The following is a 27,233-nucleotide window of genomic DNA, read 5'->3' as shown; positions in this document are numbered from 1 at the left end:
TGGATTTGTAGGGACTTATTCCTCAGGGCCTGGATAGGAAGGTAATGACAATGAATTCTGAGCAAGATTTCTGGCATCCTCCCCCTAAGGGTTTTTTGAAATACAACATTGATGGGGCTTCAAAAAGTAACCCGGTTACTACTAGCTATGGAGGGGCATTAACGGATGAAAATAGAAGTATTATTTTTGTCTTCCATTGCCATTTAGGAAGAGTGACTAACAATATGGTGGAATTAATGGCTCTGGAGCAATGCTTAGATTTCTTGGAGCAGGATAAACGCCAAAATGTGATTGTCGAAGTTGATTCGGAGTTAATCATTAACTCGGTCAAGAGAATCAGCTGGGGCACGATGCCGGAAAAAGTCTCAAAAAATTGGAGGCTGATCCAGGTCTTTCAACGGATTCAGCTTCACCTCCAGTGCCTTCGAACGGTAAGTTTCACCCATGTGCGAAGAACGACCAATAAATTGGCGGATATTCTGGCCAATCAAGGAGTGATCTGTACAGAAAGCAAGGTCGCGATGGGTTGGCAAGAGTTGCCTCGGAACATATTAAAGGCGAATTGTCATGACCAAGTGGATGAAGACAGGATGGTGTTTCGGAACAGGCCCATGGAGGCGGGGTCTAGATGACTTGACTTGGATTCTTTATGAATTGTTGTTTTTTCACAGTCTGGTCTTTTGTGGGATGCAGGCCACTGTCGGCCTTCGCAACCCTGGTAAGTACAATCACAGAGGCTCCAAGTGGAAGCAACTCAGCAGACTCTGTTTATCGAATGGTCGGCCAGATGGTTGGAGTAACATCTTACATTGGTTCAGGTACAAGCGTAGAGGAGACGCTGTGAGGGGTCGGAATCTGGGATTTCTTAGCGGCCTCAATACCCCTGGTTTTCCTTCTGTGGATGCAATACCGCTCTTGGGGTGGTATATCGGTTATCGCAAGCCTTTCAAGTGGGTAGCGATTTTTCCGAAATGGGAGTGATTCCACTCACCATGCTACACGTGGCCAAGGGGAGGGATTGAATACTGCCCTCATCGCGTGCTATTGTTCGGTGCTTTAGACCCGTGCGATATGATCCTCAGCCATCAGATTAGGCAAGGCGGATCTACAGTCAGGAACAAACGAGCATGTAGGTGGGTCTAGGTGGGTAAGCGTCGTGCTTCTAAGTACTGCGATAGCTTCCACTGCTGTTGGATCGGGTGAGGAGATTTGACGGTTGAGATTAAGGATGCAAGTCTAGATGAGGGCGGGAATCGTTGATGCAATATATTCATGGCGGGATGCAAAATGTTCTTGGCAGGAATCGTTGATTATCGCACGTTCTACAGGTTCATGGGTTCATGGGTTATTCGAACCCAAAATCCTTTTAGATTGGTACCTTTTTTCATCTTCAGGTCCGATTCTTTATTTAAAGTGTGTGCTTGTTGATAGCCTGATTCGATTCTTGTTAGTCGGATTTCTATGGGCAAACCGTACGGCCACAACAGTGTCTGTCTTTTGAGGCTTTTGAGGTTTTGTTTGTAGGGGTCAGGGTTTTGCCTTCAGCTCGATGCCCTTGGCAGTAAGAGAATGGTTTCTCCTTGGTCTACAGTTCCTCATGGACTATTGTATTTTATGTAATTTATTTTCCGATTTAATGAAATAGAAGGTACGACTCTTGCTTCAACAAAAAAAAAACACTATGAAAGAGAAATTATAGACAATTGCTAGAGGCAGATGGTTATAGGTGAGCATAAACATTGAACAATTTATAAATCCTTCAAACCTCTATGTATTTATTGCTCATTGGATGCCTAGTAATGAAGTTTTGTTGCTTTAGTTTATTTCCAAAAGGAATTCAATGGAGTGGATTCTTTCTACCTTCATTGAATAGCACTAGAGGGGAAGAATATGCCTGAGGAGCTCATGAGCAAACATACAGAAGATTGATATGTAAACTATTATGGAATAGTTCATCACAATAGGTCTTACAACATTGTGAGATATATTATTATGTGATTTATTACCTTAGATATCAAATCTAATATTACTAGTCTACTGCACAAAATTATGAAAATAAAATAAGAGAAACAAAAAATGAACAAACCATCCACATAAATGAATATGAGGTATGACCTAGAAAAAACAATGTGGAAGAATACTTAGTTAGAAGACGAGGAGTATGCTTTGCTCTCTTTTTATCAATTAAGAAATGCAAGTATAGAGATGGGGCACTCGCTATAGAATTATCATGGAAATTGTAGCCTGAATAGATATTAAAAAGTCTTCCACCTCCTCTATTATGCTCCAATATTTATCGCCCACCATACTTTCACGAGTTCAATTTTCTCGAATAAGTTTCAATTAGTTGAATATAATAACATTTTTATTGCCAAATATCAGCATGGATCAATCCAAAACCATTTTTGCTTGATTTTACATGGAAATGTAGGCAACCTCTAACTGGCGTAAACTGCAATTCCTAATATTGACAAAAACCTAGGGTGAATGCAAGTCCTGGATTTTGACGGCATAAAAACGACATTCAAAAAAGTGGACTCTTGGCCAAAGGGCAGTCAATTCCAAAACAAATTGTGAAATGCCATACCATACAGTATCATGCAGTCATATTATGCTGCAATTATCTTCATAACTTTTATCTATCGATGCGGGTTATTATGTTTAGCCGTTCCACAGCTTCTCTCTAATAGGTGTTCCGTGATGCATCCACTTTCAGAATTTAATCTGGCGACTTGCAAGTTACAAAATCTCAAACAGCCATCAATATCACATCAGCAAAGAAACTCTACAAGTAAAACAGAAAATTCAACACCCTGCATATTTTCAAAGGCATTAGCAAAAGGCACTCTTGAATTAAAATAAGAAAATCTAACACCCTGCATATTTTCAAATGTGTCTTTGTTATGGCTTGCATGAAAATGATGGCCACTCAAACAAAGGCAACGTACTAGAGATTTATGGTTCTGACTTTATTAGTGACTTCCATAAAAATGATGTCCATTCAACAACATTAATAAACCGGCGATTTTATGGTTTTAGGACTAATTCACAAGAAGATAATCGCAACACAAGATTCTTCAAATTTTAAAATTTTAAACGAGTATTAACAAAATCGAAACTTTTATACCAATAAAAATTCCGACAAACCATCATCGTGATCAAGTGCAAATCTCATTGAGCACCGACCAACTTGATCCTATAACCAAACACCTATGTAAAAGAGTAATCTTCTCAATTTTGCCAGGAGGATACCAACATTTGATACCCCTATGAAAAGACCACATATGCTTTCCATTGTCCAAAAGGGCCTAACGTGCCTACTCAAGGTAAAACTAATTCTGATCTGGCAACTCCCCTCTGGCAGTAAGCACCATCTTAGTGGGCTGAAAAAATGATTAACATGATAATATTACAATAATTAGCCTGGAAGGATTGTCAATAGCTATTGACTCGTAGACAATGACCGCCTCAAAACTTGTGGCATCACCTCCTCTTCTTCCCCTGCTTTAATAAACAAAATATGTCTCAGCAAAATTACACTCAAACCTTGTAGCCAGCAGAAAAATATTAAAAAAAGCAATATGGAAATGTATGTTGAAATATACTTACAGAGTTCAAAAATTCATCCATGCTTGATTGTTTCCTCTTCTTAGCTGACATACCACCGGTACTAGGCGTAGAGTCCATGACAAGAGATTTGGGTACAGGCCTTTTTGCAGGAGCCATACCCTGCAGTTCAACAGTCATTCATTATTAATTCCACATGCTAGATGCAGCACTATACCAAACTTAACTTTAAAACAATTCCTCCATTAGACATGACATATAAAAAAATTACAAAAACAAAGGTAATGGCATTCAGATTCACTACAAAATAAAATACTCATAAAAAACGCCATTGTTTTTAATGTAGAATAAATATTAAATCCTAATAAACCAGTCATTTTGAGACATTGCTCATAAAAACTAGAGTACCTTAGCAAGCTTCTTTTCTTTACAAGCCTGCCGTTCCCTTTCATCCACCTCCTGATTTTCTCGCTCAACTAAACGAATTAGAGTATCACAACGCCTTGCGAGCTCATTTGAAGTACGAGACTTGACAAACCAATCAAACCTAAAAAGGGGTGACATGCGAAAAGCAGCCTTCAACTCATCCCAATTTCCATAGCCAAGTTTGTGGACCATGCACAACTTCAAGAAGAGTCAAATCAGAACACCTAACATTAAAACCAATTTTCTACAACAAATACCTTAAAATAAAATGTAAAGATAAGGCTAAACAAAAAGAACATTTGGAACTCATTCAAGCCAATCTGTTTTTGCTTAGCAAAATTTGAGCCTAAACGGAAAGCAAATCTTCCTTTACAGATTTTTAAAAAGAGGAAGTAAAAACATAACTAGCATTTGCACCAGATGTTGCAAAGGAAACGCCATAAGGCATAAATTGAAGAACACAAATACAACAAAAGAATACTTTGATAAAGAATACAAATATATTGAACGCTCAAATCAATGCCCCATTAATTGGAACCACTTAGTAGACATATCTATCAACATTAGGATTATACACAATGATCAAGAAATTTCCCATATACAAACAACACCTTCCACAACAACCTTTTGTCACATCCACATTTTAAAAAATGCCTTGGAACGTGATTGGAATCTCCCATATTGCCTTTTTCATTATGCAGATAAATCTTCCATATTGCTATTTTCAATATGAATATTGTTGGTTCATTGTTGTAAAGTGTTAGTGTGTTAAATTCAATACTATAAGTTCGACAAGCGAAAAACATTCCTCAATTAGCATAATATGCATTTTTCTGTCACCGTGTATTTTTCAGTCAAAGAGCACAAGTAACAGATTAACATGTATTTTCCTTCATTATTTTCATAGAGCCAAGCAATCTACGCCTTATCTATAAAGTAACAAAAACATTTTGGAATAAGTTTAATATTTCAAGCCAGTGTCTAACCTATAAAGTAACAAAAACTTTTTGAAATAAATTTAATATTTTAAGCAATTGACTAACCTAATTTAATAATTGAAAATTTCTCAAAGATGAATTAAACTCCATAATAAGAGAGCCAACATTGGAGCCCATACTTTCACTAAAACCAAAAGAAACACAACCACTTATTAAGAAGAAATTCAAGCAATAATAATAAAACAAAAATAATAAACGTTAAAGGATAAAATGGTATTTCCAACACCAGAAGCCGAAACCAGAAGCGAAGCCAAAACTATTATGGAGGATCAAATTTGCGCTGGTCAGGCGGTTAGGGGAGAAGATTTTGAATTCATTTGTGATGAGGTTCATTCCATTAAACGATCTGGATTTAAACAGGAACGCAACAAATTACAGAGATAACCATATACACAAAGATGCAGCGGAAATAATACTTCATTTCATTAATGGAAAATACTGAAATATGCTTACAAACAGAAATGGCAATAAACTAGCTAGGGCGATGGTAGCTTATCTCTGAGAAGAGATGTGATGGCTACATGCCTCTGAACTATGTTACAATGAGGCTCGAAGGCCTATTTATTGTTGAGAAACAATGGAAAAACCCTTAACATTCCAAAACCTAACCCTAGGAGATGAAACGCCAAACTGTGGGCCCCGTTTGGGGGTAAGTTGGTACATCAACTTCCCGGGGTCGTAACTTTGGCATATGATCTCCGTTTGACGCGTACAATAGCTCATTAGAAAGATCTATCCGAGCACTATCATTGTTGGAACAGGCAACACCAGTCCATTCCATGGACTCGTGTTGCCCCCGGATTCCCCAAAAAACGTCGTTTAGGGCCTCAAAACGGCTCCGGAAGTTCAGGACCCGAAAAACTGCTAAAAATAGTAAGTTGTGCTACAATTAAGGAAACTGAAAATGCTGAGAAAGACAATGGTGGGGGTCCAGGTGGACTTGGCAGGTGGCCACCAATATCCACCTGGATCATTCCTCCCCCCTTAGGAAGCAATGGTCCCCATTGCGTTGAGCTCCTCCATGAGATGAGGAAACTTCTGCTGAACTTGTTCCCTGGTGAGCCACTTGCCCTGCTGAAGGAGTTGGCCCGCTTTGACAACTCGATACAGTTGGATATTCTGTTGGCGAGTGTTCTTGATCTGTGTGTCCATGATCCGATCAGTTGCAGCTTGTTCCATGCAATCTGGATTTAATTCTGTGGGTTTGAGCTGTTCTGCAATGTCGGATGTGTCTAGCAATGGTGGAAAGTATGGCCGAAGGCGGTCCACATTAAATACTGGGTGCAGGCCAAGGAATGGGGGAATGCTGAGCTCAAATGCATTGTCTCCCATAGCCTTAGTAATGGTGTAAGGACCATATCGGAGTGGTCTCAATTTCCGATAGGCTCCAGTAAGGCGTTCCTTTTGCAAATGCAACCAGACTTTGTCGCCCACCTGAAACTTGTGTGGCACCCGATGTTGATCATGTCGCTGCTTGTACTTGGCATTTGATTTCTCAAGAATGTCATGGACCTGCTGGCGAATATGTTGGATGCGCTCAATGAAGCTGGTGGCCTTATCTGTTTCGGACTGGACATGAGCTGAATTCATGTGAGTAGCTGCAAGTGGCATGGCCACATCAATGGGGCATAGTGGCTGGAATCCCAAACCCACCTGAAAAGGGCTATGGCCAGTGGAGCTGTGAAGAGCTCGGTTGTAGCTGTGCTGAACGTAGGGGAGGCTCTCGTCCCATGTGCGTGGATGCTTTGAGTTATACATGCGCAGAATGTGCACAATCATCCTATTGACAACCTCTGTCTGGCCATCAGTTTGAGGATGGAAGGCTGTGGACTTCGTGAGTTTGGTGTCCAGCATTGACCAGAGACTGGACCAAAAGGTGCTGAGAAACCGACTGTCCCGATCTGAGATGATAGACTGTGGGATCCCAAAGTGCACCCACACTCGTTCAAAGAAGAGTTTAGCAGTGGCTTCTGCTGTGATATTCTTCTTGCAGGCCATCTTTGAGAACCTGTCGACGACCACAAAAACACAGTCATTTCCATGCTTAGTGGAAGGAAGGCCTGACATGTAATCCATGGAGATGGATTCCCAAGGTCGACTAGGGGTAGGCAACGGGGTATAGAGGCCTTGCTTCTTAATGGTCGGTTTGGCAATGGCACAGGCAGTACATGATCGGATGTACTTCCCAACATCCTGTCGAAGATTCGGCCAATAGAAATAGTTTTGCAGTACTGCCACTGTTTTCTCGACCCCGAAATGCCCAGCAGCCCGACTGTAGTGTGCTTCCCAAATCATCTTGGCACGCTCGCTTGAAGGAACACAAAGGTGACCGAGGTGGCATAATAGGGCATCCTGGAGGTGAAAATCTGCAACTTGCCGACCCTCCAAGAGTGTCTGGTATGTGTGGCCGAATTCTGGGTCGCTTTTGTAGAGAAGTGGCCAATCAGAAGTCTCGTGCCCGCAAGAGTTGAGCACGGTGGTTAGCGCCATGATCGGTGGTCGACTGAGGCAATCTGCAACATTATTGGTGCTGCCCTTTTTATACTTGATATTCAAGTGAAACTGTTGCAGGTATGTAGACCACTTCTGATGGCGATCATTCTGCAATTTCCCTTGGGTCTGTATGAACTGCAGAGGTCGGTGGTCTGTGTGGATGACCGTTTCCTTCCCCAAAATGTAATGCTTCCATTGTCGGCAGGCCTGTACAATGGAATACATCTCTTTATCATAAGTGGGGTACTTCCGGACTGTGTCTGAAAGTGTTTCACTGTGATATGCCACTGGATGTCCATGTTGAGTAAGGACTGCCCCAATAGCATAGTCAGAGGCATCTGTCTCGACCTCAAATGGTTGTTGTAAATCTGGTAACGCGAGCACTGGTGCCGTGCAGAGGCGATCCTTCAACTCCCTGAATGCCTTCTGTTGAGATTCAGACCAAAAGAATTTTGCTTTCGCCCCGCCCTTGGTGACTTGACTCAAGGGCCAAGAAATATGAGAAAATCCCAACACAAACCTGCGGTAGAAGTTGGCAAGACCTAGAAAGCTGCGGAGCTCTGTTAGAGTGGTTGGAGAGGGCCAATCCCGAATGACTTGGACCTTGGCTGGATCGACATGCACCCCCTGTTCATCAATGATGTATCCCAGATACTGAACCTCGGTCATGCCAAAAGTGCATTTCTCCAAATTGGCACATAGCTTGTGTTGCCGCAGTGTTTGGAGAACCTGTCGGATGTGGTGGAGGTGCTCTTCCCAACTCTGGCTGAAGATCAGAATGTCATCCAAGTATACTACTACAAAGGAGTTGGTGAATGGCCGCAAGATGTCATCCATTAGCCTCATAAAGGTTGCAGGAGCATTCGTCAATCCGAAAGGCATGACCAACCATTCGAAGAGGCCCTCCTTGGATTTGAAGGCAGTCTTCCACACATCTGAGGGTTCAATTGGTACCTGGTGATATCCTGACTTCAGATCGATCTTGCTGAAATATTTCGCCCCCTTTAGTTGGTCTAGGAGGTCATCAATCCGCGGGATCGGGTACCTATTACGGACAGTGATCTTGTTCAGCGCCCGATAGTCAATACAGAGTCTCCACGTCCCATCCTTCTTCTGTACCAACACTATCGGGCTCCCACAGGGCGAAGAACTCGGACGGATGTGACCTTTCTGCAGGAGCTCCTGAATCTGCCTCTTGATTTCATTGTTCTCCAGAACGGAGCGCCGATAAATTGGTCCATTGGGTAGCGGCGCACCTGGGGTCAGATCGATGGAGTGCTTGACTTGACAGTGCAGAGGAACCCCTGCCGGGGAGGTGAAGATGTCTTCGTACTCCTCCACAATCTTGTCCATCTGTAGTTGCCGTGCAGAGGGACCCCGTTTGGAGGCCGCGGCCACTGTCTTCTTCTTCCCTTGAGGGCGTATCATCAGGAAAACAAATTTCCTGGTTTTGGAAATGATCTTACTGCATTGTTTTGCAGTAATCAAAGAGATGGCGGCAGGTGGTGCTACCTCTGGTATCCTGAACAACTTATTTCCCAATGTAATAATAACAGCACGGGGCCTTGATTCATACACAGCATGTCGCTTCCACAAGTATGGTTGTCCTAGTAATACATCACAAACTTCAAGGGGAGCAATGTCACACAATACCTCATCCGTGAAGGGCTTGATGTTGTATGGAAGGCGACACTGCTGGCTCACGCGAAGATCTCGCCCTTGGTGAAGCCACCCAATGGTGTATGGTTGTGGATGTGCTGTGGTCGGTAAGCCCAACCGCTTCACGACCTCTGCCGAAATGAGGTTCTTTTGACTCCCGCTATCAACAATGAACTGTATCGGGGAGCCCTTTACCCACATCTGGGAGTGGAAGAGACGCTCCTCCTCCTCTGGATCTTCGGGTTCATTTTTCTGGATCTTTGCGGTAGCAACAGTGGCGCTGGGATCCGCATCAATGATCTGCTTCCCTTTTTCATACCCCTTATCGGGTTCTGACTCAGAGTCGGAACATGCATCTGATTCTGAAACCTTTAGCTCAGCCACCAGTGACTGCTTGGCCCGACACTCACTTGTGTTGTGAGTGGAGCTCTTATGGAACTCGCACCATTTTCCAGTGTCCTTTCTCGGCTTCGCGGCGTTGCTCTTTGCTTGCAGCTTCGGCTGGTTGTCTTGGGCTGTCCCGCCTTGGCTTTGTCCTTTGTTCTGTGGTTTAGGGGCACCTTTCCCCTGCTTTGGATTCGCAGATCCAAAGTCTCGCTTCTTTTGTTTAAACTTCTGCTCGACCTTGACGGCATACCGGTATGCTGCGCCGAGCGAGGGGATGTTTAGGAAATGTATTTCTTCCTGGATGTACTTGTGCAGGCAGCCACGGTATTTGAGTATCAAATGTTGCTCCGAATCCTTGATACCCAACTTTGTGCGAAGGGTATGGAAAAGATTGGTGAACTCCGGCACGTCTTGGTCCCTTCCCTGCCGCAGCGTGGTCCACTTTATGTATTCATCCTCATAGCTTCCGACAGGGTAGTACTGCTCCTTGATGGCATCCCGGAACGAATCCCAGGTGGGTGCGGCTGAAAATAGTGAGCCAGTACTTTCATCCTTCTGCTCGCAGTAGGTTTCCCACCAGTCCTTGACGTGGGGGGCTGCTTTGAGAAGAGCAAAAACAATCTTTTCCCGACTCGAAAATTCATGAACAGAAAAATAACCCTCTAGCAGATTTAACCATTTATCTACGGCATCGGCGTCTATCTGACCCTCGAATATGGGGATTTCAAAATTAACTTGTACCTTAAAGGGTGTGGCGTTTCCAGAGGAGCTGCTGGAAGCCGATGCGCCGCTTCTGGGTAGCCGCTGAAGGATCTGTGCAAAGCTGTCCATCATCGCGTTCCGTTGTCGCTCGAGCGCTTCTTCGAGCAAGATTTTGATGGGATCTCCTGCCCCCTCGTCTTTCTTCTCGTCCGCCATGGGAGGCCGTCGGGATTTGCGAGGCTGGTCTTGCAAAGGTTCAACCAGTTCAAGCCCTAACTCCTTATATCCCGACCTTGTTGGGGACATGCAAAGAAAAACAGAGAAAAAGCAGACCGCTCTGATACCACTGATCCGGATTTAAACAGGAACGCAACAAATTACAGAGATAACCATATACACAAAGATGCAACGGAAATAATACTTCATTTCATTAATGGAAAATACTGAAATATGCTTACAAACAGAAATGGCAATAAACTAGCTAGGGCGATGGTAGCTTATCTCTGAGAAGAGATGTGATGGCTACATGCCTCTGAACTGTGTTACAATGAGGCTCGAAGGCCTATTTATTGTTGAGAAACAATGGAAAAACCCTTAACATTCCAAAACCTAACCCTAGGAGATGAAACGCCAAACTGTGGGCCCCGTTTGGGGGTAAGTTGGTACATCAACTTCCCGGGTCGTAACTTTGGCATATGATCTCCGTTTGACGCGTACAATAGCTCATTAGAAAGATCTATCCGAGCACTATCATTGTTGGAACGGGCAACACCAGTCCATTCCATGGACTCGTGTTGCCCCCGGATTCCCCAAAAAACGTCGTTTAGGGCCTCAAAACGGCTCCGGAAGTTCAGGACCCGAAAAACTGCTAAAAATAGTAAGTTGTGCTACAATTAAGGAAACTGAAAATGCTGAGAAAGACAATGGTGGGGGTCCAGGTGGACTTGGCAGGTGGCCACCAATATCCACCTGGATCATTAAATGCCTATTGACGGATGCAAGAGCCACCAAAACTTCCAATTCTAGTTCAGTGACCAATTGGCTTAACAGACTTGAGGATTTTCTCACTAATGTTGTTGACATAGTGGAGGAATGCGAGCAGGGCAAGCTTATTTTCATCAACATAATTTTCCACTATCGAATGGGCAGGAACATTAGGAAACTAAAGGAAAGAATCACAAAGATACACACGGGTGCTAAATATCTCAAATATCTGACCTCCCTCAATGCTACTATTGGTGTTCAAGCACTCAATGCATATATTGAATCTTCAGAAGAAGATAAAAGAAGAAAATCCTGTGCTCTTCTATCTCAATTTCAAGTGGTGGGATTAAAGGAAGATACTGAAAAGGTCAGTCGGTGGATATTGGAAAATGGATTCAGAGTGATTGCTATTGTGGGTATGGGACGACAGGGCAAAACCCTTTTGGTGCAAGAGGTATTCAACAACCAAAAGGTCGAGACAGTTTCGACCAATTTGTGTGGCTTACAGTATCACCCAAATTTATCATAGGCTAATTGAGAAAATCATTTTTCAGTCTAAGAAGTATGACTTTCTAAATTTTGATGTAATATCTAAATTTTACTTTTCTCCATTGGTAAGGTAGCACTCAATGCATATATTGAATCTTCAGAAGAAGATAAAAGAAGAAAATCCTGTGCTCTTCTATCTCAATTTCAAGCGGTGGGATTAAAGGAAGATACTGAAAAGGTCAGTCGGTGGATATTGGAAAATGGATTCAGAGTGATTGCTATTGTGGGTATGGGAGGACAGGGCAAAACCCTTCTGGTGCAAGAGGTATTCAACAACCAAAAGGTCCGAGACAGTTTTGACCAATTTGTGTGGCTTACAGTATCACCCAAATTTGTCGTTGAAGCGCTGCTGCTGTCGACGTTCAGACAGATAAAAGTGTCTGAGGAAAAAGAAGGGGGTGTAAAGGGAATTCAGGACAGAATTAACAAATATTTTGAAGGAATGAATAAAAATCTAGAACGAAGACGTTGTTTATTTTTTTTAGATGACTGTGTTAGATCTAAGTCATACTTCCATCCAGTCATTGCCCACGTCTATTGGGAACTTAAAACATTTGAAGTTCCTGAATTTATCCAAAACAAACATCAAAAAGCTGCCCAACTGCTTGAGTGGTCTGAAGCGTCTCCAATTTCTTGATGTTAGCTGGTGTCAACAGCTGTCTAGCATGCATTTGGGGGTTGAAGCCCACAGATATATAGTGTATCTCAATGTGAAGGGCTGCAGAAAGATCAGACATTTAAACACATATACAGAGACCATAAAATTGATTTGATACAAGAACGACTATGGCAGGGTAAGCAACATTACATGCATACTTAATTATAAGACAGATAAACCTGAAGGCCAACACCACTACATTACAGTTCTAACTTGATAGTGCCATAATACTTCAAGTCTACTTCTTTGCTGCATTATTCCTATTACCAAAATTAGCAGCAGCTTTGGTTGCCCTGTCAAGAACCCCAGCAACCATCAGTGCTCCTGTTGCAAAATAACTGCTGTTGACAGGTGTTGTTCCTGCGTTGCAAGCTACATGCCCAGCTGTAATCAAAGCTTCTTTTGATATCTTTCCGAAGAATTTGCCAAAATCTACCACCTTTGCTGCAGCAGTGTCCATCACTTGATACTTCTCGTCTAACTCTTTGGCTTTGCTTAAAGTATCTTTTGCTAGGGTATAACCTTTTGAAAGCATTGTTGTAACCACTTTTACTGCCTAGTCAGCAAAATGGAACAAAAAATCTCAGTTGCTTATCAAGGACTTCAAACTGTCCAATAACAACAATGTTAATATCCTCAGAATATCATAGGCTAATTGAGAAAATCATTTTTCAGTCTAAGAAGTATGACTTTCTAAATTTTGATGTAATATCTAAATTTTACTTTTTCCCATGGAGTAGTCTACCTAGGTGGAGGAATGGCTCAATTTTTGTCATCGCCCAGAAAATCATCAGGCTCCCGCCGGCGGCAATCCCTCCGCCCTTGGCCACCCTCCCCTGGCAATCCTGACATTCCCTGACAAAAAATCCGATCAGAGCTGGAAATCCTGACATCCCCTAACAGATCAGATCCGAGCTGGAATTGCAGCCGTCGAGAGTTATTTCCATTTCCAATTCGAAATGAGGAATTGTGATCCCACGGGCTGCTCACTCACCTTCCTCCTCGACTTGGTGCCTCCCGCTCTGCAATTCCTCTGCTCTGCAGCTCGCCACCCAGGGACAATTCGGTGACACCTCTGACTCTGTTAACGACTGATTGAGACATGCACCATTTATGTCCTGTATCTGTCACCGGCAATCGTAAATCCCCGAGTTAGCGAAGATGCCACAGAGGCATTCAAAGAACAACAATGACTTGGCGTTCTTTACATACGACGAGAAGAGAAAGCTTGGGTATGGTACTCAAAAGGAAAGGCTCGACAAGGACTCCAGTAAGCCCTTTGATGCCTACTCTCTGTGCCTGAAGCCATTGATAGACCCCCTCTGCTGTCAGAAGGGCCACCTGTTCTACAAAGAATGCATTCTAGAATGCCTGTTAGCGCAAAAGAAAGACATCAAGAGGTAAGATTCGTTATCCTGAATAAACCCAGTTTTTAGTTTTGAATTTTTTGGAGTATTGGGTATTGTTTTCCCTTGATTTGGGCAAATAGGTTCCTGCTACCAGTGTCTTATAGGATGCTATAAGGGTTTTCTCTTTGGGTGTTACTGGTCCTCTGTCGGGAATTGTTCCTGTATTAGGGTTTTTCATGGAATCCTCCAATTGGGTTTGTGGGCATTTTCTGTCCCATTTTTTATGTTTTGTTTCAGGTAATGGATTCCTGTTATTAGGTTTCTTGGGGAACTATGCAAGATCAAGAAAGATCGGAGAGAACATATAATTTTTAGATGCGCTGCCCATAAAAACATGCACTGTAAATTAAATATAAGTAATGTCTCTTCTTTTCCACAACTACTGGCAAGTGAATATATAGGTTGGTTAGGGAAACTATAGGACACCAATACAGAACAAGTAAAAACTAAAGTCAAATGATGAGGAGTGATAAACCTTCCTTTTTGTAATTAAAGACCCTTTTGACTTGATAGGCATTAACCTCCTTACAAGATCCGCATTACAATCAGGCTGTTTCATAAAGCAAATGCAATAGGAATTTAGCAATAACACAAAATGCTTTCTTTTCTTTATATATTCAGCACATATTCATCGAGGCTCATGCATAAGACATTGATACCCCATTTCAACATGCATAAAGAAGGATTTGGGGCACACCTCCAAAAGTATAGTAATAAACATGATTCACATTGAAAAGAATTGAGTTAAGCCTTGGATGTGGTAAGTTGTTACTCATTTTTACTAATGCAAATTAGTTTGAGTTTGCTCCATGATTTCTCTTGAGTGGACATTTGCCAAAATTTTATGGTTCCTCTTCTTCATATTTTTCACTTTCCTCTACTTCACTTACTTTGGGATGATGTCAGTTGTTATTACTCCAAGTTACCACATTGCTTCAATCATTTCATCGACCTTTTATTCCTCTTGGAATCTCTTCTATGGGTTCATTGTGTTCTTTGGTGGAAAATTTTGTACTCCTCTTGGAATCTCTTCTATGGGTTCATTGTGTTCTTTGGTGGAAAATTCTTGTACGGTGGAAATGGTTTTATTGGTTCAACTCCATTTGTTGGACACTTTATGGTCTAATTGCAACACAATTGGGTGATGTGGATTCTAAGATGAATACAATAGAAGGAAAATACAAAAATACTATATTTTGGGAGAAGCTACTTCTTGGGAGTTGTATTTTACATGGTGTGCATTCATATTTTATTTTCTTTGATGTTTCCTTTTCCATTGAAACATTCAACTTTCAGATTTAGGCATCAAAGAAGGGGGTGCTACTACATACGAAGTCCTTATATATAAAATTTATGCTGTTAAGAATGGATTTCATTGAACTTGATAACATTTCTGCAACTCCAGAAATCAGTCTTTTCAATCTGTTAAATATGTTATAAATATTAATGTATATTACGAGGGATTTTGCCATCTGTAGCCTTGAAGACTTCTGGTTTTCTCTATAAAGCTTAATAGAACATTTCCCTTTTCCTCCATAATGATCAATAACGAAAATACAACAAAAATCAAATCTACATAAAGTAACATAGTGTCCATTCTTGGTAAGATTTTTGCTGAATTGACTTGAGCAATAGAAAAGCATGCGAGAGATATGATTGAGATTGGGGCCGAGTTCAATAAGTGAGCATTACAAAATTTTGCACAGAAATTATTTTATCAAATTCATCGCTGGTCACCCATGGATATCAGTAGCCCCCAAGCAGAAAAGCTAAGATACTGAAAAAGAGAAAACTACATATTAAGCCCAATCAAAGATCAATGGCATCAGAAATCGGATATTTTGTATCGCAATTAAATGATACATACAGCACTAGGACTGATCTCTTGAAAACTGATGTTTTAGCATATTTCGTTCCCTAGTCAAGAATATCTGATTCCATGAACTGCACCCAGGATATTATTACAGCATACATATTATCCAACAGATTCAAACATAGAGGCAACCTTATTCTCAAATGCCACATATATACTAATACCATGCTTATCATATTCCTAGAACCATGCTAACTGAACAAGGCTGACTAATATATATATATCAGAACAAAACAGAATTAAATCCTCCAAACCCTCTTAAAGAAAGCTTAGGATGATATGTAGCAAAAAGTAAATGCCTGCATGATTTTTCGATCACATGCCTGAAAAGAGATGCACCGTCATCCTAAAACTCCACATGCATAAGAGCCTCAAAATTAGAACACAAAAGCAAATCAAGCTTTATTTGGTCAAATTTATGAAATCCAACAAACTAACATTGCAGGATTGCTTAATCATATTTGTACATAGTAGTTCAACATGAGTTTGATGTTCATGTTTTAACTGTTGGCCTCATAAGTCCCATGCTAGAACCACTTCCAACATGTTTAAAATCGGTTGCCTCCAAGTGGTCCCCGTGACCAGAAAATCCAGTACCTCCTTTTTCCAGGGTGATCAAATGCTTTTCTTTGCAGCTTCTATTGCAGACAAAACAAACCCCATCTAATTTAACAAATTTCTCTGCACACCTTTTGCAATAAACATGGCCACAAGCACTGATTTCCATTTGTGTATGCATGTTTGTTAGTGTATCTTTGCAACTAGGGCAAATAGAACTAGCCCCCAAAACCTCAGATTTTTTATCATGTGGATCCTTGGTAAAAATAACTGGAAAAAGAGACTTCAACTTCAGTTTCTCTTTACCCTCTGGGCAGATTGTATCAAGTGAAGGTGCCTCAACTTTTGCTTGAGCCTTGGGAGTTGCTGATGGCAGCCAAAATGCTTTTAGTGTTCGAAGAGCCTCCGCTTCAAATGAAGTCACTTTAACACTATTGGCCTCGTGAAAATTATTTTTGTCTCGAATGTGATTTTTGTCATTATATTGAGGTACAACACCATTGTTTTGCTGATCAAATGCATCAAGTTCCTTGTTGCCTCTTTAATAACAACTTCTCTTCTTCCTCCTCCTCCTATTTTTGATGTGCTTCATAGCTTGCAAGTTTCCTGTCAAATCATACACCGATAACACCAGCAGCTTACAATACCCACTCATAAAAAATTTAAATTAAAAATCTAAATATATCAGATATTTTGTACTCTCAACATTGAAGTGCCGGCAACCTAAACTAGTCATTCTACTGATAATGAATAGGGATACAATCCCAGCAACACTCGTTTCTACCATGTAGTATCCAAACTTCTAGCTTAAACTATATGCAACGAATAATATGACCCCATAGTCAAAATATGCACAGTGGCATCCAAAGCTCAAAGTAGATTAATGTCAATTGTGATCAACCTCGGTACTATGATAACTGAGCCATACAAATGTCCAATTCCATTGAATCCAGATTAACAAGAGCCATCAAAGCAGACTAATGTCAATTGTAATCTACCTTGGTACTATGATAACTAAGCCATACAAATGTCCAATTCCATTGAATCCAGATTAACAAGAGCCATCAAGAAATAAATGGAATAATATTATAATCCTGTTGGCCATCTGATGCAGATCTGAAATTCCCAACAAATCAAAAGGCAGTGCCATTCATACAAAATGTAACCATATGATTCCTTCAAAGAAAATAACATAGACCCTGGACAGACATAAGAGCTTTATTCTGGCAGGTGGAGGGAGATCATCTACCCAGGCAAAGAAGGTCTAGTAACCAGTCCAACAAGCTGCAGTCTGGAAACAAGTTGAAGCACTTGCAATGATGATGACATGGTTAAAATCTGGTAGCCTTGAACCTCAATACAGTTGACCAAATAGTTTTAGGATGTGGGTTGTGTTGATGCTGCAACATTGGTGGATAAATGTCAGATGGAAGTCCTAGGTGACTCTGATAAAACGGATGCCATCGGTCACAGCTTCTCAGCTTAAAAACAAACTTATTGTAATGCGGATCTTGTAAGGAGGTTAATGCCTATCAAGTCAAAAGAGTCTTTAATTAAAAAAAGGAAGGTTTATCACGCCTCATCATTTGACTTTAGTTTTTACTTGTTCTATATTGGTGTCCTATAGTTTCCCTAACCAACCTATATATTCACTTGCTAGTAGTTGTGGAAAAGAAGAGACATTACTTATATTTACTTTACAGTGCATGTTTTTATGGGCAGTGCATCTAAAAATTATATGTTCTCTTCGATCTTTCTCGATCTTTCATATTTCCCCAAGAAACCTAATAACAGGAATCCATTACCTGAAACCAAACATAAAAAATGGGACAGAAAATGCCCACAAACCAATTGGAGGATTCCATGAAAAACCCTAATACAGGAACAATTCTCGACAGAGGACCAGTAACACCCAAAGAGAAAACCCTTATAGAATCCTATAAGACACTGGTAGCAGGAACCTATTTGCCCAAATCAAGGGAAAACAATACCCAATACTCCAAAAAATTCAAAACTAAAAACTGGGTTTATTCAGGATAACGAATCTAACCTCTTGATGTCTTTCTTTTGCACTAATAGGCATTCTAGAATGCATTCTTTGCAGAAGAGGTGGCCCTTCTGACAGCAGAGGGGGTCTATCAATGGCTTCGGGCACAGAGAACAGGCATCAAAGGGCTTAATGGAGTCCTTGCTGAGCCTTTCCTTTTGAGTACCATACCCAAGCTTTCTCTTCTCGTCGTATGTAAAGAACGCCAAGTCATTGTTGTTCTTTGAATGCCTCTGTGGCATCTTCGCTAACTCGGGGATTTACGATTGCCGGCGACAGATACAGGACAGAAATGGTGCATGTGTCAATCAGTCGTTAACAGAGTCGGAGGTGTCACCGAATTGTCCCTGGGTGGCGAGCTGCAGAGCGGAGGAATTGTAGAGCGGAGGAATTGCAGAGCGGGAGGTGCCGAGTCGAGGAGGAAGGTGAGTGAGCAGCCCGCGGGATCACAATTCCTCATTTCGAATTGGAAATGGCAATAACTCTCCACGGCTGCAATTCCAGCTCGGATCCGATCTGTCAGGGGATGTCAGGATTTCCAGCACCGATCGGATTTTCTATCAGGGAATGTCAGGATTGCCAGGGGAGGGTGGCGGAGCTAGGGGAGGGTGGCAGAGGGCAGAGGGATTGCCGGCGGCCGGAGCCGGACGATTTTCCGGGCGGTGACGGAAACCGGGCCATTCCTCCGCCTAGGTAGACTACTCCTTTCTCCATTGGTAAGGTAGGTGGCCTTTTTAAGCTACTTCTATTCTACAAAACTACAGGAATAAGTAGAATTTAAAGGGTAGGATCTTCCTTCTCTGCAAATAGTTATTTACAGACAGTTTGTAAAGTAAGATTACATTTAAGACTTTTTCTTACAAAACAGTTGAAATAAATGAAATTTGTTTTTCATTATTTTCCTTTCTTTTCACAAGTAAAATCTTATTCTAGGTTACTCTCAATATCCTTGACCAAAATGGCCTTTGAGGTAATCTACATGATCCAATCTTGATCTTGGAACTATACAACAGGAAAAAAGTACTGTCGTTTACCCATGAATGGTACTCATTTATCAAAGACCTCAAAACAAAATTGAAAGATCAGACATTTAAACACATATATAGAGAACATAAAATTGATTTGATACAAGAACGACTATGGTAGGGTAAGCAAGGTCTAGATCTAAGTGAAATATTAATGCTATTTTAAGGAAATAGATTTCTTCTGAAATTTATTTGAACATTGTTCCTCCACATATAAAATTAAATAAAAAATATAAAAGAGTAAAAATAAGTAAATGAAAATACTCCTAATGCATTGCCCTCTTCATGAAATTTTATCACCCAAATTTGCCGTTGAAGAGCTGTTGTTGTCGACGTGCAAACAGATAAAAGTGTCTGAGGAAAAAGAAGGGGGTGTAAAGGGAATTCAGGACAGAATTAACAAATGTTTTGAAGGAATGAATAAAAATCTAGAACGAAGACATTGTTTATTTGTTTTAGATGACTGTGTTAGATCTAAGTCATACTTCCATCCAGTCATTACCCACGTCTATTGGGAACTTAAAACATTTGAAGTTCCTAAATTTATCCAAAACAAACATCAAAAAGATGCCCAACCGCTTGAGTGGTCTGAAGCGTCTCCAATTTCTTGATGTTAGCTGGTGTCAACAGCTGTCTAGCATGCATTTGGGGGTTGAAGCCCAAAGATATATAGTGTATCTCAATGTGAAGGGCTGCGGAAATATCAAACATTTAAACACATATACAGAGACCATAAAATTTATTTGATACAAGAACGAATATGGCAGGGTAAGCAACATTACATGCATACTTAATTATGAGATAGATAAACCTGAAGGCCAACACCACTACATTACAGTTCTAACTTGATAGTGCCATAATACTTCAAGTCTACTTCTTTGTTGCATTATTCCTATTACCAAAATTAGCAGCAGCTTTGGCTGCCCTGTCAAGAACCCCAGCAACCATCAGTGCTCCTGTTGCAAAATAACTGCTGTTGATAGGAGCTGTTCCTGCATTGCAAGCTGCATGCCCAGCTGTAATCAAAGCTGCTTTTGATATCTCTCCGAAGAATTTGCCAAAATCTGCCACCTTTGCTGCAACAGTGTCCATCACTTGATACTTCTAGTCTAACTCTTTGGCTTTGCTTAAAGTATCTTTTCCTAGGGTATAACCTTTTGAAAGCATTGTTGTAACCACTTTTACTACCTGGTCAGCAAAATGGAACAAAAAATCTCAGTTTCTTATCAAGGACTTCAAACTGTCCAATAACAACAATGTTAATATCCTCAGAATATCATAGGCTAATTGAGAAAATCATTTTTCAGTCTAAGAAGTATGACTTTCTAAATTTTGATGTAATATCTAAATTTTACTTTTCTCCATTGGTAAGGTAGCACTCAATGCATATATTGAATCTTCAAAAGAAGATAAAAGAAGAAAATCATGTGCTCTTCTATCTCAAATTCAGAATGCCATGTCAATCTGAATGTGACTATATTCAGAATGCGATGTCAATATGAATTTTTTCACGGAAACCATTTTGTTCACCTTTGAGCATTGTCTATCAGACTCGCTTGGTCAGATTCTTGCCAACGATTTCCCATAAGGAATGCTGCACCGTATTGAAAACGAGGCACTGAACGATATCCCTATCAGAACAAAGCAGTATTTCTTGATTTCATTTTTTATGTATAACAGATCAGGGTTGTAATAGATGCTCAACACGGTACTCAGGATGTAAGCAAAGAGTGCGCTTATTGAACCGCAGACCATGGACCCTATGGATCCTAGTAGGGCATAGGCCCATTCTGGGGCATTCATCTTAACTAGTCTCCAGAATGACCCTGCCTGCTTTATGAAGGGTACTTTCTCTGTTTTGTGTGTTGAGTTGACATTGACAGATGTGCTGAAATCGGAAGTTGAGAAGTCTGAAAGCCTTCTGGAATAGGGAGATCGGCCATAAGAAGAATTTCTTCCAATTATGGGCGAGCTCACAGAATTCCTTGCACTGGAGGGCCTGGAAATGGGCAAACAAACAAAAAATCAAAACGAGAATACAAATCTATGTTCATTCTATTTCCCCTTTCTTCCCGGGATCATTCAAACTGATAAATACTGAGAATTTATGGAAGGTACAGAACAATTTTCCTTTCTATCTTGGTGATGAATGAGTGGGTCATTCAGAATGTGACAAAATGTAAAAGTCCATAAACTTCTACAGAGTAACATCTAAAGTACCAATAAACACTAGAAGGGTTAATGGGAGGAGCAAAACAACTACAATTTAAGAAAAAAGATTTATCTCTGGACCGAACAAAACCATTATAATTTGAGGAAAAAAATGAAGGATTGTATGAGAAGGCATCCAAATAGTTTGGTGGAAAATATTTCACTGTAATAAAACCAGAAAAACTTGGCAGCTGCTAAATAATTTTCCAAAGAAAACCCTAAGGATCTATAGACAAACAAAACAATTATAATTTCACAAACTGCTAATCTAAGGATGAACAAAACAAGTATAATTTTATGAAGAAGAAGCTGAGGATAAGCATTATAATTACAGTTTTACAGAGAAGGCCCCAAGGATTTATGGGACTGCAAAAAAAATTACAATTTTATAAAGAAGGCGAGAGGATTTATGGGAGAAACAAAACAATTCCAATTCTATGGACTTTCAGTGAGAAAACTATTGCATAGGTTAACCACAATGTGCCATTATTGAATTAACATAGTGGGATAAAACCTTTACCTGGCACTGTTCTTTCTTGCATTGTTACCAAGCTCATGGGCAGTTTCTTGGAGTCTGATCAATGTTGAATAAGCCCCGTCATCCCCTTTTGAGATAAGGTCATCGTGAGTCCCCATCTCCAAAATGCTCCCCTGCTGAACAACTGCCACCAGATTAGCCTTCCTAATGGTTGAGAGACGATGTGCCACAACTACTATTCTTCTTCCTATCATGAACCTGTCAAGGGCTTCCTGAACAAGTTTTTCTAATTCAAAGTCCAGAGCACTGGTTGCTTCATCCAAAATTAGTATGGTCGGGTTCTTCAACATCGCTCTGGCTATTGCAATGCGTTGCTTTTGTCCGCCTGATAATTGACCACCTCTTTCACCAACCTGGAGTTGTAGACCCAACTCCAGAATGGATTGTTAGACGATTAAATAATCTCCAGCCATTAGATCATTAGTGAAGAACGTTTTGATCAGTGAAGAGTCGCTCGCTCTGAGGTCTAAAGTGACACAAGTGAGTTTTGCATATCCCTCTAGACCAGAGATACCCGTTCTCAGCCGTTTCTCATTGAAAATTCCAGCAGGAAAAACTGTAGCTATGGTTGGTCGAAGTGGGTCGGGAAAGAGTACTGTAGTTTCTCTGGTCAAGCGCTTCTATGACCCCATTGAAGGTATCCAATACATGATTTTACATGGCATTTTCATACTCTGAACTCCGGTTTTTAGTTTAATGAATCGCTTCTCAAAAATAATGTTTTTAATTTCTGTGAATGAAGGTCAAGTGCTACTTGATGGGTTTAACATCAAAACTCTGCAGTTGAAATGGCGTAATTAATTATAAATAGAATAAAAACTTTACACCGTGAGAACCCTACTTAATTTCTGCTCCATAGCTAAAATTTAAAAGCCAAAATTAGAATTGAATTGAAAAAAAATCAGTCAAGTTGTCTGTGATAGCTTTACTCTACACTCGAATGACTAATATAAAGTAAAACAGTGATGAGGTGCCACATTCAAGAGTAATGGCAGATATATCCACTTCGTGTGTCTATTGATATATGTGAGATATGTGTTATTGAATGGTGTATATTTCTATTATTTATGTTTGAGAAGATCAATTTTTTTTTGGTGTTAAGGTTTAGATTCAAAAAACAATTGTACTTCAAAAGATTTGATTTTTTCTTGGGAATTTGATAGATTTAGATTTGAAATGCATCTATACTAGTCTATACTCATTAAAAACTGCGCTGTTGAGTCTCTATTATTTACCATTAAAAATTCTAAAATGGTTGATTGATGAAAATAGTATAGAATGAATATTGACTAAACACATGCAATAATGTCATTCTAATCTAATACACAAAAAAACTTTACTAACGTTCTTCCTGGAGGGAGAAGAAGAGGGAGGAATTTAGCTTTCCATTCCATTAAAGAAATAAACAGACAAGGCATGGCATGATAATAACCAGTAAGATATCATTACAAGCGAGCTTGTCTGAAACACCCTTCTATCCCAAGTCAGTCATTCATACATACAGGTTAAATAACTCCAAACATAAGTTCGTCTGATAATCTTGCCTGCCACTATAAGATACAAAGAGAATGAAGCAACACTGGGTTTGAAAGTGGCCATGGGATCAATTTCAGCGAACAAGGGGTAGAAGCATTAGTGGTAGTAAGCATTCTGCCATTGAGATTCAGAACTTGATCATACGAAAATTGTATGAGAGATAGTCAAGCTGGGCCTTGAATAAACTAACAAAATAAAATCTGAATTTCGATCCGGAATCGACTGGGAGAGAGTTAGCAATGTCACCTGGCATATTCTTAACCTGCAGAAACACGGTATGGCCAATTTCTCTCCTCATAGCTTCGACTACCTTCATATTGATATTCATGGCAAGATTTCCTGAATAAGCATCCCTGACATACAATACATTGATCGCTTTATCCCCTCTGGTTCTCACATCTGCTCTTGTCGCTGAGAGACCATTTCACGGAACATGCGAGTGACATCCGAAAGAAGGCCTACTCTATCGCTTGCACACAGCTCAAGACTCACGCCCTATTCAGCAGGAGCTAGAGGTTATTAGATTTAGCAGAAGAAGCAGAGATTCAAATCTTCAGATCAACATCTCAGTGAGCAATTAGTTGGATAAAACTTGAAAGATTTAGAATATGGAAGGCAAAATCTACTGACCTCAGATTCCCTGCGTTCTATTGCAGCCTCCAAGCACTTGAAAACTCTGTGTTTCTCATCTTCTGTGTCTAGGGTACAACCATCCATATGCCGAATGTAATATTCCTGTAAGTGCAATTTTTTTTATTTAATTAGAATTTATTTTTTTGGGTTAAGACAGATGAGAAGATGAGTTTTGAACTAGTAACCTTAATATTAAGAAATGCCTTAACAACACACCTAATCACAACATATACAAATCACAGTATATACCCACTAGCCTAATCTAAAAGACTGAACACATTATTGCCACACATTAATTAAGGACATGTTTATGTGTTCAGTTCTTGAGGGAAAACAATTTTGGGAGGGTCAAACACCTTCCCTCACATGCAAAGGGCAACTAAGATTTGAATCTGAATAGTTTGCATGCTGGCTCCCATCTCAATCACTAAGCCATAGCCTGATGGAAGAAAATGCATATATTTTTACCTCTTTAACTTACCTTCAATGCATAAGGTAAATTGCAAGTGATTGAAGCATGAAAGAAAACATACTACATGTCTATTAGAGTACAGACTGTATCAAACAGCAACTTTTTCCTGTCTCTACACTGGATATTAACCACAGAATAGCCTTTTTCATTGCAGTTCTCGATGGTAATGACAGGCTTCTTGTTTTCATCCAACAAAGTGGGGTCTAAGGAATCAGAAGAACACTCATAGTCCCTGTCAGCAAACATTAGCTAGTGCAGATGCCTCTCTCTGTGAGTTAAGCCCATGGAAAAATATGTCTTGACTCCTTTGGTGCCATTGTCATTCCCTTTAAGCATGTTTGAAAGTCGTTCCTTAATGGTAGACAGACCAACTTCATCCTCTATAGGCCGGTTTGATAATTCATCAGTTACATATACAACACATGCTACTCTCATATTATGGGTCCAAGATTCTGCTGCTACTACATTGCAACCAAAGCTTGTAAGCACTGCAGAAATTTCTGAAAGAAGACCAGGGCGATCTGTCCCAGTCAATTCTATTGCTGCGTATTCTCCAATGGATTGTACACCTACAATCCTACCTAAACAAGTCTTCACCTCTCTACTGGAAGTGACACGCTTTGTTCCCAAGGACTGCAGCAAGAAAATCAACAAATATTAATGAGTAAATTATCATAAACAATTCCAACAAATCCAATATACCAACAGTCTGCACAGCATCCTTTTGTTAAAATAAGTTAATTTCCAACGTCAAGCTAAAGCTACCTACTGTATGTATTCAATGATGCTTTCATCTGTAAGTTTATCCCCTAGCTGGTCTGTCACATGAAACACTGTAACACAAAAGTAAAACTTGAATCATTCAATCAAACAATTGGCTGAGTCCCCTGCAATGTCCACACAACAACATTTGCAGAGATGAAAAGGGAAATGTTCAATGATAGATCTAAAGGAGCGAGCTTACCATCCATAAACCATCCACCATATGAGGAAATATATGCTTTCGAAATGGTTAGATCTAGATCAGTCAAAAGTTGGACCACTTCAAGAAGTATGCCATGCTTGTTCCTACTATCCACCTGCACAGAGATCATCCACAACCCCAACTACTGAGAGAGAAGCACATCATCATGACAAAATTACTAACAGCCTGCAGTTGCACAGGATTTTCTTCAGCCTTGGGCTGAAGCCAACAATCCTTCCATCCCCATGAGGACAAGGATAGGTGAGAGGGGTTTCTTACCATGATTGGAAATAGCCATTGTAATGCTAGCAATGCCTTGCCATGGCAATGGCCTCCATGATCTAGTTAACCAGCACAATAATGAACTCGAAATAAATTTCAAATGTGAAGATCAGACGGAAACCCCAATAGAAGGAAATTTCAAATGTGAAGATCAGGTGCAAACCCGAATAGAGAAGAAACATTTTTTGAAGTTTAAAAAGAAAAAAAAAGGAAACTCACTCGTAAACCTACAAATGGAAGACCCTGGAGAATCAATGAAAAACCCTTAGCTGGAAAGGGGATCTCTTTCAAAACCAATTTATCAATAAGAATGAGCGGAAACCCTGACGATGGTTATTACCTCTACTAAACTACCATAATATCCATTGTTGGATCAATCAAGGGACAAATGTACCATGGAGATAGAATGAGTGCAGATATTTTTACAAGATCTGGATTTCATTCTAAAAAGGTGCGCAAATGGCGGTGTTTTCCCTGCCTCCTGTGGGTCGTTACCCTAACCATGCCTCAACAATCCTGAGTCGTCATCTTGCAGCAAAGAAGGGATTCCCTCACTCCCATCTGCGGCCCTCCTCATCCTACAGCAAAAAAAGGGTATTCCCTCCCTACCCTCCGCGGCCCTCCTCATCCTCCTGCGGCAAAGAAAAACACGATGGACGAGGTTGGTAGGTAACATAATTAATTAAATTTTTAATTAACCAATTTTATTTTAAAAGATTTTTAATTAAATTGGACGGCATACAATTGTTGAATCGTCTAACAATGCATCTAACAATTAGGATTAGGATAGAAAGTCAATTAGGGGAGTTGTTTTCAAAGGGAAACACCTTACGACGTAATTACTATTGATTAATAGTAAAAAATAAAATGAGCAAGCCCTATCCCACTCCTTTTTGCAGACCAAATAAATATCACTGGTTTTACCAAGAAACTAATAAAAGGTAAACTTAAAATACTGTCAGACTAGGAAGTAACTCCTCAAAAACAATTCGTTCATATTCATTCAGGTTGGTCTTTATTATATACATGAGGGAGAGATTGTTCACTTCATCTTCCGATGACTATTCATATTTCTTATTATCTATTTACATCAGTTACACTTATTCACCCAACCCTGATGATTAGGTGTCAACATTCCCCCCCTTAATCTGAAGGGATGTTGGTGAGTCTAAGCATCGTTCTGAATCATTCAATCTTTTCTCTTCCAAGTGCTTTGGTGAAGATGTCTGCAATTTGCTCATTAGAGGAACAATGGCGGAGAT

At 40.3% G+C, this 27,233-nt stretch overlaps 1 protein-coding gene and 2 pseudogenes across 1 annotated transcript in view; all 3 read right to left on the bottom strand.

The window, feature by feature from the left end:
- Nucleotides 1–3,288: 3,288 nt before the first annotated feature.
- The window catches only part of LOC149200689 (ISWI chromatin-remodeling complex ATPase CHR17-like), a 42,472-nt gene continuing 18,527 nt past the window's right edge, over nucleotides 3,289–27,233 (bottom strand). The window contains exons 8-10 of the mRNA XM_089399621.1: nucleotides 3,976–4,191; nucleotides 3,610–3,729; nucleotides 3,289–3,504 (exon numbers count right to left, since the gene is read on the bottom strand). Of these exons, the coding sequence (XP_089255747.1) occupies nucleotides 3,484–3,504; nucleotides 3,610–3,729; nucleotides 3,976–4,191 (357 nt within the window). The 3' untranslated portion in view covers nucleotides 3,289–3,483. The remainder of the gene's footprint in view (nucleotides 3,505–3,609; nucleotides 3,730–3,975; nucleotides 4,192–27,233) is intronic.
- On the bottom strand, nucleotides 15,859–18,552 carry LOC149200691 (E3 ubiquitin-protein ligase CSU1-like; annotated as a pseudogene).
- LOC149200690 (ACT domain-containing protein ACR3-like) lies at nucleotides 20,896–25,986 on the bottom strand (annotated as a pseudogene).

Source organism: Pinus tabuliformis, chromosome 2_1 (genome assembly GCF_031772625.1).
Source record: "Pinus tabuliformis cultivar Carrire ecotype Pingquan chromosome 2_1, CPIR1, whole genome shotgun sequence".
NCBI lineage: Eukaryota > Viridiplantae > Streptophyta > Pinopsida > Pinales > Pinaceae > Pinus > Pinus tabuliformis.
Note: the sequence above shows the minus strand (reverse complement) of the source record. Positions and strands in the feature narration are given on the sequence as shown.